Source organism: Clupea harengus, chromosome 21, assembly GCF_900700415.2.
Source record: "Clupea harengus chromosome 21, Ch_v2.0.2, whole genome shotgun sequence".
NCBI lineage: Eukaryota > Metazoa > Chordata > Actinopteri > Clupeiformes > Clupeidae > Clupea > Clupea harengus.
In genome coordinates, this window is record NC_045172.1 from 1,966,985 (window position 1) to 1,984,725 (window position 17,741).

The following is a 17,741-nucleotide window of genomic DNA, read 5'->3' on the forward strand; positions in this document are numbered from 1 at the left end:
TCATAATTTTGACAAGGAAAAGCTTTTTCTCTAATAAAAAAATAGAGAAAGTAATTCATCTGTTGATTTTCTTTAATTTTCAAACACAAAGTAGGAAGTGATTTGAGACTCTGAGTAGCAAACTCAAATGTTTTAAAAATCGACATGCATCGATAATCGTTTTATCGGTTTAGAATTGATAATCGATAATCGGTTTTGAATCGATAATCGGTTTAGAATCGAATCGTTGACCACTGAATCGGAATCGAATCGTGAGGTGCCAAGAGATTCCCACCCCTACTATTGAGTTAGTTAAAGCCGCTCTTATAATCCAATAGAGGCGACAGATGGAGAAACAGAATGGACTAAACTAGGCCCCAGTTCTGATGAGAGAAGGCCCCAGTGAAGAGGGAAGTTGCAGGGCACGGACGGTTCCTACACACAGAGGCTGGCCTGGTGGAGCGAGGGGCACTCACCCGACTGTTCTCCTCCATCTGGGTGCCTCTCTTCCAGGCCTCGGAGAAGATGGAGCTGACCACGCTCTGGGAGCGCGCGTGGCTGGAGGACGTGCCGTCGGACAGGCCGCTGTCTGTCACACTGGAGTGGTTGGACTGAGACTCTGAAACAGAAACGACCACAGAAAGACATGAGGTGAGAACGCTGGGCTCATGCACTATGACCTACGACCTCTGACGCTTCACCTTCTGACTGGATGGGGACTCATTTGTCACCCTCATATATAGTAGGGATGCACGATATTGAATTTTAGCCGATATGCCGATATTTACAAGCTCATTTTGGCCGATTGCCGATGCCGATGCCGATATATACACCTTTGCTTTTTAATTATTGAAAAGTCTCTCCTGTACTAGAATGAATCTGTTATGATAGGGTATTGTTGTAGATACGGGACATTAAAAACTTGATTTGTATCATTTTAAAAATAGACATTCACTCATGAAAACTATTGAAATGATTTCAAATATAGCAGATTTATTTATATTTTCACGTCACAATTTTCATACTTGAACAGTACCTCCTTGAACTTGAACAACTACACTCTGGAAATGCAACTTGGCAAGCTAACGTTGGTTAACTAACTTACAGTTTAATAACATCCCTTCTAGGATTTCTAGACTAATCTATGTAACGTTATTGCCAAGTTAGCTATATAAATTCCATATATGCAAAAGTAAGCCATGTACAGATAGCGTGGGCTCGTGACATAACGTTTCACATCCCGTCAAATGAGATCATCAACTTCGCTGGTGTCACGTAGCATGCAAGCTAACTAGCTAGTGTTTTCTAGCTAACTAGCAACTTATTAACTTCTATTAGCGCGCGACAGGTAATGTTGCAAAGCGTTGCACGCAGATGGTCTGCATCTATGCATGCAACCTACGTTACGGCCAAGCTGTAGTCTCCTCTTCAATCTCCTGAAAAGTTTCCTGACAAATAACATGTCAACATCCTCTGACACTGTGAAGTACTGCCACACAGCCGACGTGTTGAATTACGAGTAACCAAAACATTTGCTTCGCGTGCGCATAATTTGAACGTCACCTTATCGGCCAGGTACATCGGCAGAAATGTTCATATCTGCAGATGCCGATAATTACGTTTTGAAGCTTTTATCTGCAGATACCGATGTCGTGCCGATATTATCGTGCATCCCTAATATATAGCAGTTCTTTTGTGAAACTGTTTTGAAACGAGAGCCAGTATGCACTAGAGGGAAGTCTTGTTGTGGTGTTTTGAGACTGATGACTCACCAGGGATGCTGGCCGAGCTGGAGGCAGACCTGATGCTGGAGCTGGACAGAGAGGCCCAGTCATACGCTGCCTCTGTTCGCTTCATGGCCTCCTGGTAGTTCAGATACAGCTGCTTTCCATACTGTTAAACGCACCCACACACACACACACACACACACACACACAGAGTCTGTAAGGGCTTGATCATAGATGTAATGGGAAGTAGTCGTAACACATCCGCAGTCAGTGACATGAAGGCTACACGTGTCAGTTACCTTGGCGATACGTATTCCGTTGACCCATTGGTGGAGGGTTCTGACGTCATCACAGCACAGGTACTTGATGTACTGAGATTTCTTTTGAATCTGAGGGTGCTGGGAACACAAGGGAAGAAAGGTTAGTATGAGAATCTGAGGGTGCTGGAACACAAGGGAAGAAAGGTTAGTATGAGAATCTGAGGGTGCTGGAACACAAGGGAAGAAAGGTTAGTACGAGAATCTGAGGGTGCTGGGAACACAAGGGAAGAAAGGTTAGTATGAAATCCTCAATGGTTTTGTTGGGCAGATACTGTGTGACCATTTTACACAAAACAGACATGTTGCAGTTGAATGTTCCTAAATCGGATAATTTTCTTGTAGCACTGGCTGAGGCTTAGAGTTTGAAGTCTGAAGGTTGTGTCTCTCATCACTGACAGGAAGTGACCATGCACAACCAGAGAGTCTAATATCTAAAAACATGTGTGTCCAAGGTTATGGTCTGTGATGTAGGCTCAGCTCCTTCACCACTTTAGTCACTTGAACCATTCGCCACTAGGTGGCAGCACATGATCAATGCCGTTTCTGTCGTCACACTGCAGCAGTGGTCTGCTTCTGTTTCTAGAGGCCAATACAGGATTTGTGTTCGCGTCAGAACTGTCATATTTTGAATGGGACTCAGCTTTAAAAAGGGAGCTAGGTGAAGGAGGCTGTGGCAGGATACAATGGCTCAGCTCATCCAAGATGTGCCGTGACAATGATTCTCAGAGCAAACAGATTATTCTTGCAGCAGAACAGTAGAGGTTAGCAAATAATGTGAGGAAACCCGACTTGAGATTCACACGGTTCTCAGTCAACGCTCACTTTGGATTGACTTAATCTGCTGCAGCAGGATTTGAGGTAGAGTTTAAAAATAGAAACCAGACTTCTTCATGTATGCACTGCGCTCTTCATTTAGCCCACTAGCATAAAATAAAACACTTTCTGGAAGTCCATCAGTGCTAAGTGTGTTGGATCATTTCTAATGGGTTTCTTGAGGTGGCCACCATCAGCAGTTCTCTGCTCCCCTCCCCTCCCCACTCCTGACCCCAAGCCCCTGTGAGAGCCTAGACTTCCTCCCCCTTCAGCCTGTGCCCTGGTTTAAGAGGCACTTCCATAGGAAGACATCATTCTCCCTCTATGAGGCTCTGTCTCCTCTTGGGGTGAGGGGTCCTGATGGAAAGTGGTATTTATAGTCGGGCAGTGGCGCGGCTGACACAGTCGTCTGGCAGATGGCTCTGATATATGATCTGTCCTTAGCGATGGTTGTGATGGAGGAGTAATGTCATTAAGGCACACAAGATGGCCCTGTCACAGACTGGAGGAGATGAAGCCATTTAGAGAACACATCCATTGTAACAGGGTAATGTGTGTATTGTGTGTGTGTGTGGCTGGGTGGGGGGGAGGGGCGGTTGCATGCATGAGTGAGTGAGTGTGAATGTGTGTGTGTGTGTGTGTGTGTGTGTGTGTGTGTGTGTGTGTGTGTGTGTGTGTGTGTGTGTGTGTGTGTGTGTGTGTGTGTGTGTGTGCATATTTATATCTTCACCATTGTTTAGCATCACCCTTTGCTGGCAGCACATATTTATTTATGGAGAAGATAAGATATTTTTCAGGTTGCGTGACATGAAATGTGATCATTTCATAAATTTCAATAAATCACACAAAGGCTTATCTTTGGAATTATAAGCAGTTCTATCACATACACCATACCAAATGTGTTTACGGCAGTGTGCTTGCAAGATCTGGGTCTTATTGCTTCCTCCACCTGCCGCTCAAAATCCCTCCCAGCCCCAGTTCACCAGCATAGAGACACACTGTTTCACACTCAGAGACACACAGGTTCACACTCAGAGACACACACAGGTTCACACTCAGAGACACACTCAGAGACACACTGTTTCACACTCAGAGACACACAGGTTCACACTCAGAGACACACAGGTTCACACTCAGAGACACACTCAGAGACACACTGTTTCACACTCAGAGACACACAGGTTCACACTCAGAGACACACAGGTTCACACTCAGAGACACACTCAGAGACACACTGTTTCACACTCAGAGACACACAGGTTCACACTCAGAGACACACAGGTTCACACTCAGAGACACACAGGTTCACACTCAGAGACACACTCAGAGACACACAGGTTCACACTCAGAGACACACTCAGAGACACACAGGTTCACACTCAAGAGACACAGACAGTGACTGTTTACCTTCAAGGCCAGACAGTAGTCCGTAGGAGCCTTGTATTTGCTGCGGTAGTCCTGGCCATAGTACACATTCACATGGTCCAACTGAAGGAAACACACCAGATCTCTGGAAGCCTATGGACAGAATAGGAACACACACACCGCCACACACACCCACACACACACACACACACACACACACACACACATTAACACTGGCATTTTGCATGCATCAGACAGCAAATCAAACTCTATACATCTGAGTGATTCTGCAGTGTCATTTTCTATGAAATTCAATGTCTCTCCCTGACCCTCCGTACAGCAGAGACGATAGAGCAGGAGGTGGGGTCTACCAGCAGGAGGCGCTGTTGCCATAGAGGTTCAAAGCACCACTGTACAGGGATGGAGAGCAGAGTGATGCTGAGCTGGCCTACTGCTACTGCATCATCCTCAGATAGTCAGCTCCTCTACAGGAGGACAGGGGTCAACGACAGTGAGGGGTCTGTGATGCAACACGACAGGAAGCTATCACTCATCACCAGCATAAACAGGAAATGCCTCTGGGGGGGGGGGGGGGGGGGGTCTCAAATTGGGGAAAACTGCCAAGTGCACCCCACACACACACACACACACACACACACATCTCTGCATCTGAGAAACTGACCTTGGCCTTGCCCTTAGGCACAAAGTAGATGCCGGATGCACGCAGCAGGAAGTAACGCTTCTTCCAGGACTTTTTCCCATCGTCCTTGAGCCACAGAATGCCCTCGATCTCAGGGACACACACCGAGCTGCCACAGAAGCACTCCTGCAGGACACACACACAGAAGCAACAGAAAAGGCCGTCTTTAAATGCACTAAGACCAAATCTCAAAAAATCATTCCTGGGCTAGTATGTGCACAGCAAGTGCGAGAGTGTATGAGTGTATGTCTATGTGTGTGTGTGAGTGTTTGTGTGTGTGTGTGTGTGAGTGTATGTCTATGTATGTGTGTGTGTGAGTATGTCTATGTGTGTGTGTGTGTGAGTGAGTGTATGTATATGTATGTGTGAGAGTGTATGAGTGAGTGTATGAGTGAGTGAGTGAGTGTGTGAGTGTATGTCTATGTGTGTGTGTGAGTGTATGTCTATGTATATGTGTGTGAGTGTGTGTCTATGTGTGTATGTATGTATATGTATGTATGTGTGTGTGTGTGTGTATGTGTGAGTGTGTTTTCTCACCTCCAGCAGGGCTTCTTTGTTTCTGTCTGCCATCTCAGACGTCTCCTTCCTCCCCAGCAGGTAGTTCTGCAGACACGAGCAGTGTTTACTATGCTTTAATGACACCATCACAGACAGCAGCATCTCTACTGAACAACCTGACTGTTCTGAAGAGATCGGCCACTTTCCCCGTGCACAGACACACACACACACACACACACACACACACTCATGGCTGCATTACAAAGCATTCATAAAACATGATAGTCAGTCATACATAATTTCACAAACACACCACTGAATGTCTTCTAAAGGCGGTCCACAGACAGTTTGTGTGTGGAGTTTATCGGGCAGTGTGCCAGTGTCTAATGCATTATACATCACCTTCATTCATGTCTGTAACCTAGATCTGACCCCATACACACACACACACACACACACACACACACACACGTCCGTGTGTTAAATCCTCAGTACGAGAGGGAGTAAGTGAAAGTTGCCATGTTTGCCAGAGGGTGAAAAGTAGGCCATGAACTTGTGAAGTAAAGAGAAGCTCTTGAGCGATGATGGTGAGTGTGTGTGTGTGTGTGTGTGTGTGTGTGTGTGTGTGTGTGTGTGTGTGTGTGTGTGTGTGTGTGTGTGTGTGTGTGTGTGTGTGTGTGTGTGTGTGTGTGTGATAGTGCTGGGTGGATATGTACTAAGTGCATGTGATAATATGGGCTAGTTTTACGGTCACACTGATCTCTATATGTAAACACATGTGTGTGACCGTGGGCCTTTGGCATACCTGGGGGTTCTTGAACAGGGCATACTTCTCAATGCGCTCGATGAACATGAGTTTGTTCTGACTGTCTCTGGTCCAGTTCAACAGATTCTCCACCAGATTCTCATGGTCCTCAAAGATGCGCTCTGAACACGGGAGGGAGAAATAGAATCAATCAAAACCACTACCTTGCCAGAGCATGTCTATGTCTATTGTGTCATAGTATCAGCATTTACATTTATTTATTCAATCAAGCCTTATGTGTATGCTTTCATTACTGTGCATCCTAGAAACAAACACAATGAATGTGAGTGTGTGTGTGTGTCATGACTCTCACCCATCTGCAGCTCCGGTATGGTCTCCACCAGGGCCCAGTCGGGGCTGTAGCCGCAGTGTGATTTGTCCAGCAGGCTGTCGAGCACCTGCCGCACGGTCTGCCTCTCGTCCACCATCATGGTCTTGGAGCTCTCGTCAGACAAGTGACACCGGATCACCAGCTGCACACACGGACAGAGGGAGGAGAGGGAGGAGAGGGAGGGGATAAAGCCCCAAAATAAGACTAAGACCACACCAAAAACACTCATAATGGCCCATGTGACTCAGACCACACCAAAAACACTCATAATGGCCCACTCCAATCATTTGCGGGAGGGCTCACGCTGACTTCTCATTAGGGAGCGTGAAGAGTAAATCCTGTTGTCAGCCATTATGTGGCTCTGCTGTGAGAGCTGTGGGCTGTTGGGTGATTGAGATCGGACCATCGGACAGGATTTGTGTGGTGACCTCTGTGACCCTTGGGGAAAGAGACTCGCTCGCTCGCTCGCTCAGTCAACATCTCTCCTCCTAGTGCTAATCTCCTCACACATGCAGTAGTTGATAAACACCCAGTGAGCGGGGTGCCAACCAGCCAGCCAGCATGCTGAGCCAACACACTGACCTACATCCAGCAGGCACACACAGCTTTCATCCACACATCCATCCATCCACACATCCATCCATCCACACAGCCACACAGCCATACATCCAGCAGGCACACACAGCTTTCATACACACATCCATCCATCCATCCATCCATCCTCACATTACAGAGGCTGCTGATACAGGAAAACACATGGGTGATGACCAGTCTACATGCTGTGGATACGGGCTAACTGAACACAGCTTGGCTGGCTGACTGTTGCTTATCAGTGAGAGGCAGTGTAGGACATCATTCTCAGACCCTCTCAGACTCTCTCACACGCAAACTCACCCACTACCTCTCTCTCTCTCTCTCTCTCTCTCTCTCTCTCTCACCCACTACCAAACTGAGAGAGTCTGATAGTTTGTGAGTTTGCGTGTGTGAGAGTCTGACAATGTCTGATAATGTGTGGGAGAGGGTTTGATAGTGCATGTGAGAGTATAGCTGAGAATTCTGGCCTAAACGGCCTCTGGTTGTTATCAGTGTGCTTGTGTCTGAAGTGAATCTGAATGAAATGAATGAACCCTATTAGTGGGCAGACATGGCAGTCAGTGGCAGCAGGAGATATCGGCGCAGCTCTCGCTCCCTCTCTCCATTTCACGCCGTGTTTGCCGTCCTCTGAAGAGGCCAGTCTGTTATGAAAAGGCAGATTAGTGGCCGGTCATGCCTGAGGTCCAGAGAGAGAGAGAGAGAGAGAGAGAGAGAGAGAGAGAGGGGAGGATCTGTGTGCACGTGGAGCACCCTGCTAGTCTTACTCCACATGTGAACAGTTTACGCCTCAGCTTAAGAGAAGCCAGCTTGCTTAGGCAGGCACACACACACACACCACACACACACACACACACACACACACACACACACACACACACACACACACACACACATCATTGATTAAACAAGCCCAAACACCCTTTTCTATACCCAAATTCACCCTAACAAGTGCTCCTCCTCCCAGGTTCTCTAACAGCCAGCCCTTCATGGTCGCCAGCTCACTGACGGCTGTGTGTGTGGGGCTGCTGGTGGCAGAGCTTTGTGTGTGGGGCTGATGCTGGGAGAGAGATGGCTCCTATTGTTCCCCGGAGAGTGAGACAGAGAGGGCACAAACATGCCCAATCATCCCCACAAGGCACAGGGACCAGACCATGCTGCCGCCTCAGAGCATTCAGACACTAATCTGCCGCAACTCGAGCCCCGTTAAGTCTTATTTATTTTTGCAGCTTCTTTTATTGCCCCTCAGACGACGCTAAATCCCCCCAAATACGAACGTGCCCGCACAGACATGCGCGCATGTGCACACACACACACGCACACACACACACACTGCAGTGACCTATTTTCGGCTGTGTGCACGCCGGATCTCTTGTCTCAGTGGAGTGTGTGAGGAGAGCTGGCATGCTGTGCCTACACATCTGTAGATCGGTTGTGTGTGTGTGTGTGTGTGTGTGTGTGTCACCTCACCTTTTTAACCTGTGCCTCTTTGATCTTCTCCAGTGCCACACGGATCTTATCTGCCTTCAGTTTGGCTGCCTGCTCCTCCTACACACACACATCCACACACACACACACACACACACAGAGCCGGTGTTAACACACAAAGCACACCCCATGAGAAACACAATGGCACGCACAGAATCAGTACATTAGCAAACAAAGACAAGCAACACAATACCTTATAACACATATATACACACAAACTCAACATGACAAAGACTCAAAAATAAATACATAAATAATAATAATAATAAAAAAAAAATATTACAATACCAAAAAGACGAACCACATTCCACACACACTTCCCCCTCAATAAAACTCTGATACCGACAGACAGACAGACATTGTACTCAACCAGCAGGAGAATGGCATGAATGAACCATCAATGAACAGGTGGACGTACCCCATTAAAGCCCCTGCCCCCAACCCATCCACCCCCCCCCCCCTTACCTGTGCCTTCCAGCACGCGGTCATCATCTTTGCACCTCAACAGTGGCTCTCTAGTCCAGTCTCTACTGTCCTTCAAGTTCAACACACTACCCAGATGTACGAGCAGCACAACCTCAATCCCTTCAGAAGATGGCTGTTCATTCCTCCCATAGGATTCTGACACCAGGTCGTATCCGCTCACACACACACTCACATTCAACCATGACACAGTGTCTACTCCCGCAGACGTCCAATTGGGCACGCAAGCAGAAATCAGTGCTGTTGTCCCAGAGCTTTCCCAAAGATCTTCTTCCCAAAGATCCTCTTCCCAAAGCGGACCTCAGAAGAACGTAGGCTTCAAGGGTGTGAAGAACATCCTTAGGCGAAGCCCAGTCTAGAGATTTGCACATAGAAGTCCGGTCGGGTGTTGCGGTCTACCTTTCAGCCGTCCAGAGATGTTTGACTGGAACACGTCAACGAACCCTCACGCAAAGATGGCAGAACAGGTTCCGCTTTCAGTGGTTCTCATGCCTATACTCACACTCACTGATCAGCTACCAGAACACAACAGACGCCGGGCTATGAATGCCGGCATCCTTCAATGAAAATTTCTCTTTCACGCTCACTGTCTCTCTCTCTCTCTCTCTCTCTCTCTCTCACACACACACTCACGCACTCTCCCCACACACACAGACATACACAGCTGCATGGCTCTGGGAATGTAGCCAATCAAAGGGCTTAATCCCCCCACACAAACACTGGGAACCCCTGCTGGTTGCAGAGACAGGGACCCTCTTCCCCTACCTATAACCAATCAGGGGTTGCCCTCTCTGTCCGACATCCAATCAGCAGATACCGTCGCTGTCAAGCATCCAACCAGACGACCCTTTTCCCGCTGAGCCGGCAGAGTGTGGGAGGGGTATGTAGTGTTTTGGCATGGAGCGGCCGGGGCAACTGGACGGGGCATCTATTGAATGGGGGATGTGTTTGTGTCCAGAGCCCACATATATGATCTGCTGATACTGGATCATAATCACAGGGCACCCTTCAGAACAAGCCATGTGAAAAAAGAAAAACATTTTAAAAGTGACTAAAACAATGTCAGGATACACACACACACACACACACACACACACACACACACACACACACACACACACACACACACACACAAACAAAATGTATGTTGGTGTATTTCAACACAACATACTTCAGAGTGTGTGAGAGGGACAGTCGAGAGAGAAAGCATGTCCAATCTGGAGCGGTGTGCGTCTACGTGATGTGGAGGTAAAGTGTCCCGTGTGAGTGCTGCAGCAGTGAGCGTGTGCAGAGTGTGATCTGGGTTCTATCTGCCACGGCTCTCTTCTCTTCTCTTCTCTTCTCTGAGCCCAGGGCTTCTCCTTCCTCCATTGTCAAAAAAAAAGCGAGTGAGACAGCCAGCGGAACAGTGTTGGGTGCCTCCTATATAAAAAGCCCTGATTCCCTTTGAAGTCTTGTTCTCACCCTCCCCACACACACACACACACACACACACACACACACACACTTTACGCTCCGTGCTGTCTGGCAGCCGTTCCCGCTCAGCCAATCTGCACTGAGTCTCAGGCAGGAGTGGGTCACATACCAGAGATGCCTTTTCATGGACTGTACTGCACATCACAACCACCAGGATATGAGTAATCCTTTGACGATCAGGTAGGCTATGTTTTATGAGACCCTGGCTATGTGATTGGATCTCCTCTAACTAAGAGACTGCATCTGAACTCTGTGCATGTGTGTTTTTGCCCCATGACTGTCCTTGTAGAAAATGTCCACTGATTTTTGGGGCAATGCATGGCTTCATCCCTTATGAAAGAGCTCTCACTCACTGCCTCAAAGCTAAAAACCCAGTTCCCCCTTAGAGCCGAAATCAAAGGCATTGGTTAGCTATACACATGCTTATTATTCTAGAAATGTCTGAAAACTCTGACTGTACAATAACTGTAATTGCCAAAAATCTTGCGCTGATCTGGCATCCGTCCCCTACAGCCAGCTATGAGTAGGTCACATGGGAATTAGGGTTTAATGACATTCCCATGCTTATGAAACACTGCTCACTGCATATATTAGTAGCAGCCTGCCCAATCAGTGGGACTCCTTTGTCTTGAGCTAATGGCTGCTGATAGGCAAACATATTTGATTAGGATGCAGCAGCTAATAGCATTATTAGTCACATAATCTGGGATTGAGCATTTGGTTCTATTTGGAGTGTCTTCCCACATATTACTGTGCAGACACTCTTTATAGTGGTGTAAAGTTATGTGCCTGCTAACACACACACACACACACACACACACACTGTAACTTGACAAAACAATATTCTATAAAACTGAAGAAATCATGAAAAACTCAAATGTTGATAACTCGAGAGTCAGAGAAAAGGGGGAGGGGGCTGCAACCTGCTGAGAGCTAAATTTATCAACCAATCATATTAGTCTGCCAAAATGCAAAGGCAGATTAAAACTCTAATAATGTGTGAGGGAGGGTGTGTGTGTATACACAGCACCAGCTCAACAAAAGCACTTGGACTAATTGGCATAGAAATAAGCATGTATCTGTGACCTCAAATCTGTGTGCATTCAACCTTTCACACATACTTACGAACGGACAGAACACAGAATCCCCACCCTGGAAAGAATGAACAGCCATTTTCCAAAGACGTGCTCACACAATTTGTTCCCAAAATAATATTGTTCCATTACATACAAAAAATATGCCATGTTGATCACTGCCAACTCCTGCTGGTTTTTGAATCATGACACACTACATTTCCCAGAAGCCCCTCGTCAGACCCAAAGACACTAATAAGACTGACATGCTGGCATGCCTCACTCCCCTTACTTTCTATAGGGATGGTGTTAAAACACATTGAGCAGACAGGTTATTACAAGGACATATAGAACAGCAGCACACAGTCTCTCTACAGTTCTCTAGAACTGCATGAACTACATCACCCATAAACCCTAAAGAAATCAATACAATGTAAATCAGAATATAGCAGTACTGAGCATAGTTGAGCTTAGAGAAGGGATGGGCACATGGAATAAGACAAGTGGAGGTAATTGATGGCTGAGCTCATCCACAGGGATAAGAGGACTTTCAAATGAGAGACTGGAGAGCTCTACAGAGAAGGAGGCAGCTGGACAGAACCAAACTAAACAGAAAGGATGAGGGCCGAAGAATCAGCCAATCAGCATGCAGACAGAAGACAGGAAGTAGGAAGCAACAGTGTGCATCACCTTGGTCAGCAGGTGAGAGGGCTTTCCTGCAATGCTTTTCAGAATCAGAGATGTTTCTTTGTCCAGATACGAGTGCTTGGTGCAGAAGAGAAACAAGACAATCAGTGCAATGATTTTAAAATGATTTCTGAATGTTCACACATGAGGTATTTGATTTTGGTTTAAAAAGAGTGAAAGCATGGAAAACAGCAGTATTGGTTGTGATCGTTAATTTGGCAGTAAGGAGAAGATCCCCCATCCAGTCAAAACTTCACCTTTTGAAAAGCATCAAAACCACAACTTCCCATCTGCTCAGACAGACATTTCCTGTTGTTTGAGAAGATGTGTTTGCTGGGCGTAAAGTAATGGAGGGTTTGTGCATATTTATTGTTCCTAGTTAGTGAGGATTCATATTGACGCTAGTTTTTAGACCACTTACACAACCCCTACAAACCATCTGCTACATATAAAGAATTACCCCGAGCAATGACTCACCACACAGCCTTCTCCCACTCACACACAGTCTCTCTCTTTCTCTATAGTGCTCTCACACACACACACACACACACACCAGACATAACATGCGTGTAACAAAGTCAAAAACATATACGTATGTTAAGTTGAAAAGTTCAAAGTCATGAAGTACCAACAGTGAGACACTAATCAAAATACTGCCCCCCCCTTTCAGCCCCAGGGCCTATTGCCCTCTTGTTCACTCTGCTGGAAGAACACTTTGAACTTCAGACAAAACAAGCACATCTGAGAGGTATGTGTGCTTATATGAAAACATGCTCATATGCCTACACACATGACCTCTCCCCACACACACACACACTTACAGTGCCCAGATCCAACAAATCCAACTCCCCGTCCTGGGACACATAGTCAAGATGGCGTCTGGCTGGTGCCCGCACTGGCATACCATTGGCCCTTCGCTGTGATGCATGCTGGGTAATATTTGGTGCAGGTGGCTGAGACAGACAGGTGAATGAAAAAGCAGGCAAGCAGGCAGACAGACAGACAGACAGACAGAGAGACAGACAGACAGACAGACAGACAGACAGACAGACAGACAGACAGACAGACAGAGAGACAGACAACGAAGTGGAAGGTGCAATGTGCATCATGCAGATAGAGAAAGTGCAGAGAGGGCAGCAAACAGCAGAATAAGCATCATGTTAGAATACATCATGCAGGGAATTTCAGCCAAACGGCACAACAACAACAACAACAAACATCCCCAAAAGACATTAGCAATCAGTGAAATGATGGAAATAGTAATAACCACAGGTACAGAGATGTGTTTTAAGTGCAGTTTGTGAGGGAGTTAACAAAAGCACACATTAAACACACACTCTCGTCCTCTCACACACACACACACACACACACACAATAGTGTGGTGACCCAGTGTCACTCATCAGGCTTATTATTTGGAGTAGAAAGGTCTGTTTTCTGTTGCAGATGGGCTCCAGTGCCCTCCATCTGTCTGTCACTTATCTTCTGCCTAATAACCAGGTGGAACATGAGCTCTCTGCTGCTCTGCACAAAGACCAGCGCTAACTTTCCCATGAGTAATCGGAGAGCACTTAAAACACATGAGTGTGCAGTGAGCTGTGAGTCAGCCTCATCAGAACCACAGCTGATCCCAGGGAAGCTCAGTCATCCTCTTACACACAGATCACAACACACACATGACACACAGCTCTGCAGCTAACTACTCCCACCCCCCGGGCTAGGGATAGAAACAAGATCCAGGGTGGGAAGGAGTGAGAGTGTGTATGAGAGAGAGAGAGAGAGAGAGAGAGAGAGAGAGAGAGAGAGAGAGAGAGAGAGAGAGAGAGAGAGAGAGAGAATGGACTTCTGCTGAACATACACTACTTTGTTTCCCTCTGCATCTGAATAAACATACAAATGTTAATTTTTAATTTAGGTGACTCCGTCTGTAACCTATTTTGTCCTGACTGTACAGTCCAGTACTTCCTGCTGTACTCTGATCAGTTTTATCATCACTTAGCCTCATCATTATATGCTGTACCTGAGGCAAGCAAACTGGTCTTAGGCCTGTAGAATAGCGAAGTTAGTGGCCTTTGCCTCTTACACAAGCTGACTGCTGAGGTTGTGAGCCTCTGACTGCCCTCTTGTCCTTCAATACATGGCCTGTAGATCTGGGCAACTTGATTCATTCCAAGAAATCTCAGTGCTGTGGTGTACTGTATTTCGACATACTCCATTACTTTACATTCAATACGAAGAAAAAGAATACAGAAAAAAAACGGAGTAAAGGTTCAAAAGAAAGAAAGGGGGCTTTTTCATTGTTTATTTGGAATTCAAATGTTTGCTTCCATGCACTGGATGAGGTCCTTACCTCAGTGTTGGATTGGCCCTGTGTGACCTGTGCGTTTGGGGCCCCAGGGCCCTCATCTTTCTCTGGGCCCCGTGGGCCCTTATCCATGTCCAGCGAGTCCATGCTGGAGGCTGAGGCACTGGAGCGTGAGGAGTGGCCGGCCGAACGGCCATCGAGCTCACTGCCCCCTCCCACGGAGCCCGCGCGGCGGTGCTGCTGCTGGGGGGCCTGAGAGGAGCCGGACGGCCGGCGCACGGCCGCGGAGGACGAGCACGAAGACGAGGACGAGCAGGAGGAGGCCGAGGAGGTCTGGCGCGCCGCCTCGTCCATGCTGAGCGAGGCCTTCTCCAGCTGCGCGGTGATGTCGTCCAGGGACAGGTTGGAGGCTAGGGGCCGGCCCTGCCGCACGGAGCCAGCGGGGGACGCCCGGGTGCTGCTGCTGGCGCTGCCGCCGCTGCTGCCGCCGCCACCGCCCGCGGAGGCCACGGTCACGGCCATGCCACGCCCGCCGGCCTTCTGTCGACTGGAGGAGGACCGGAGGGAGCCGGAAGGCTTGCCGATGCTGCTCAGCTCATTCTCAATGGTGCACAGGTCAGCCATCAGGGAGTCCAGGTCTACAGGTTCACTCTGGTTTATGGCCTCTGAAGGACCAGCCCAGAGGGAAAAGGTTAGGCTCAAACACCAGTTCAAAAGCACATGCAATCACACACATGGGAACATGACACATAAACAAATAGCCCCACCCAAACACATATATAAAATACCACCTCATAGGAAAATCAAAAGGATTTTGAAAAGGGTAAAGGAGGAAAGAATCAATTCACGTTTACCACACACAAGAACACCACACATATATAACCACACACAAGACCACCACACATATATATGGTTTTGCCCAACTACACAAGATTGCTGTACAATAGAATGTTCCCCAAGAGCAGCAGTATTAATAGAACCTCACATACCATTGATGTTGTACATAGAGAACCGATAGGAGAAGTTGGCCAGGTTGGTCTCCTGCCGGAGAGGAGCATTCTGGATCTTCTGTGGTTGGCCATCATCCAGACTCTGCATATGTTGATGTGTTTGTGTTTGTGTGTGTGTCAGACAGAGACAGAGAGAGTGGGAGGTCAAATACTGAACTGTGTTGGTGGTATATCTATTCAGAAGAGTGTTTCAGAACTGACTCCCACGGGAGCCTAGAATGACAGAACTGCAGGGCCAACCTGTGTGAGCTTGTCGAGCTCTCCTAGCCAGGCACCGAACATCTTGTCCAGGTCCTGATCCTCCTTGTCACTGTCCTCCTCCGCAGCGTGGTCCAACTCATCATCAGACACCTGCTCCATCTGAAACAACACATACAAACCAGTCATCATCATCATCATCATCATCAGACACCTGCTCCATCTGAAACAACACCTACAAACCAGTCGTCATCATCATCATCATCATACCTGCTCCTTCCTACACAATCAAAACCGTCTTTCATAATCTTGACATAGCGTCTTGACATAATGATCCGAGAGTTTCTTCATATACGAGCAAAACACACATACATCCTCCTATGCATACATCATATATAAACATCCTCGTCATCCTCTAGCAGTATTCATACCAAATTTCCTATTCAGCAATATAATGATTATTCTTCCAAAGAATGGATATACAGCCAATAGAGCTCGCTGTAGATCCTCACCTCAGGGTGCTGATTCATCCTTGCAGGGACCAGCTGTTGTCACCTGCTAGCTCATTATTATTAACACAGCACCAAAAAAAAAAAAAAAAAAAAAAAAAAAAAAAAAAAAAAAATCACTGGCTGCTCACTGCCCTCCCTGGAATCCATTGCCCGCTCCCGCTACCTTAGCAGGGCCAATAACATCTTAAAGGACCCCTCTCACCCAGGCCACCACCTGTTTACTCTCCTGCCCTCAGGCAGACGGTACAGATCCTTTAGAGCAAGGACCACGCGTCTTAAGAACAGTTTTTTCCCGACAGCCATCAGAACTCTAAATACCGACATTAGGGATGGGCATAATTAATCGACGATCGATTAATTGATCATTAAGAATTTCCTCGATGAAATTATTTTTTCATCGATTAAAACTAATGCATGTTCTGTTGCGAAGTGTGCGTGTAATTTATTTATTTTAGGGCTGTCAAAGTTAACGCGTTATTCTATGAGATTATTGTGGCGGAGATTAATGCAATCAAATATTTGAACGCAGTTAACGCAACTTTGTTTACTTCCGGTGCGCGTTGACCCATGGCACGAAACCGCCCCTTGTCTGCAGTCAGTTAGATAGAAGAGACCGAGACGGTAGTTGAAGATGGAGAGAGCTGAGGGATTGTTGGGCGGAAAGTTTCTGTTTAAGAGGCAAAATGACAGAACAATCGACAAAACTAAAGTTGTATGTAGCATTTTTCAAGCTGAATGTAGCTATCACAGAAGCAGCTCGTGTTTAAGTTATCACCTTAATGCAAAGCACCCGACAGAAAGCAGTCCCAGGTTAGATGGTCGCCAACCACCACTCCACGACTTCTCTAGGAAATGAACTAGACCAGTCCGTGAAAAGGTTACCAACGCTGTAGCAGTTTAGGTTGCGGGTGACTGTCGGCCCATCAACATAGTTGAAGACGGTGGGCTGACTGAGGTGATTCGAATTGCTTCAGGGGACAATTCTTACGATTTACCGTCGAGGGGCACCATTGTGTCTCGCATACATTCCTTGGCTGATGGCGAGAGATCACGAAAAAAATACAATTAAACAACAGTGTCTAAAATACACGCTTTCTGAAGTGATTACTCGTTAATTTATAAGATTTAGTCTTTAGAAGAAAACAAACTTTTAATCACGATGAATCTAGATGAATGAATTTCAAAATGTGAGATTAATTAGTTAGAGAGAAAAAAAACCGAAGGTCAGTTGTGTTTATGAGCACCGGCTTCTAGTTGTCGGCTCCGCTGCTTAAGAGTACAGCAGCGCATATTTTCAAGTGTAACCATTGAACGGATCCCGTTTAACTGCCTCAAGAGTTGTCCATCTTGTAAGTTTAACTGCCGCAAGAGTTGTTCATCTT

The 17,741-nt window shown here is 46.9% G+C and overlaps 1 protein-coding gene across 1 annotated transcript in view; it reads right to left on the minus strand.

Moving 5' to 3' along the window:
- The window catches only part of raph1b (Ras association (RalGDS/AF-6) and pleckstrin homology domains 1b), a 37,022-nt gene that overhangs the window by 4,902 nt on the left and 14,379 nt on the right, over positions 1 to 17,741 (minus strand). Inside the window, exons 2-13 of the mRNA XM_031559149.1 lie at positions 15,890 to 16,009; positions 15,629 to 15,731; positions 14,685 to 15,304; positions 8,600 to 8,677; positions 6,521 to 6,680; positions 6,208 to 6,329; positions 5,442 to 5,507; positions 4,887 to 5,030; positions 4,247 to 4,357; positions 2,006 to 2,104; positions 1,752 to 1,872; positions 456 to 598 (exon numbers count right to left, since the gene is read on the minus strand). Coding sequence (XP_031415009.1) covers positions 456 to 598; positions 1,752 to 1,872; positions 2,006 to 2,104; positions 4,247 to 4,357; positions 4,887 to 5,030; positions 5,442 to 5,507; positions 6,208 to 6,329; positions 6,521 to 6,680; positions 8,600 to 8,677; positions 14,685 to 15,304; positions 15,629 to 15,731; positions 15,890 to 16,009 — 1,887 coding nt within the window. The remainder of the gene's footprint in view (positions 1 to 455; positions 599 to 1,751; positions 1,873 to 2,005; positions 2,105 to 4,246; positions 4,358 to 4,886; positions 5,031 to 5,441; positions 5,508 to 6,207; positions 6,330 to 6,520; positions 6,681 to 8,599; positions 8,678 to 14,684; positions 15,305 to 15,628; positions 15,732 to 15,889; positions 16,010 to 17,741) is intronic.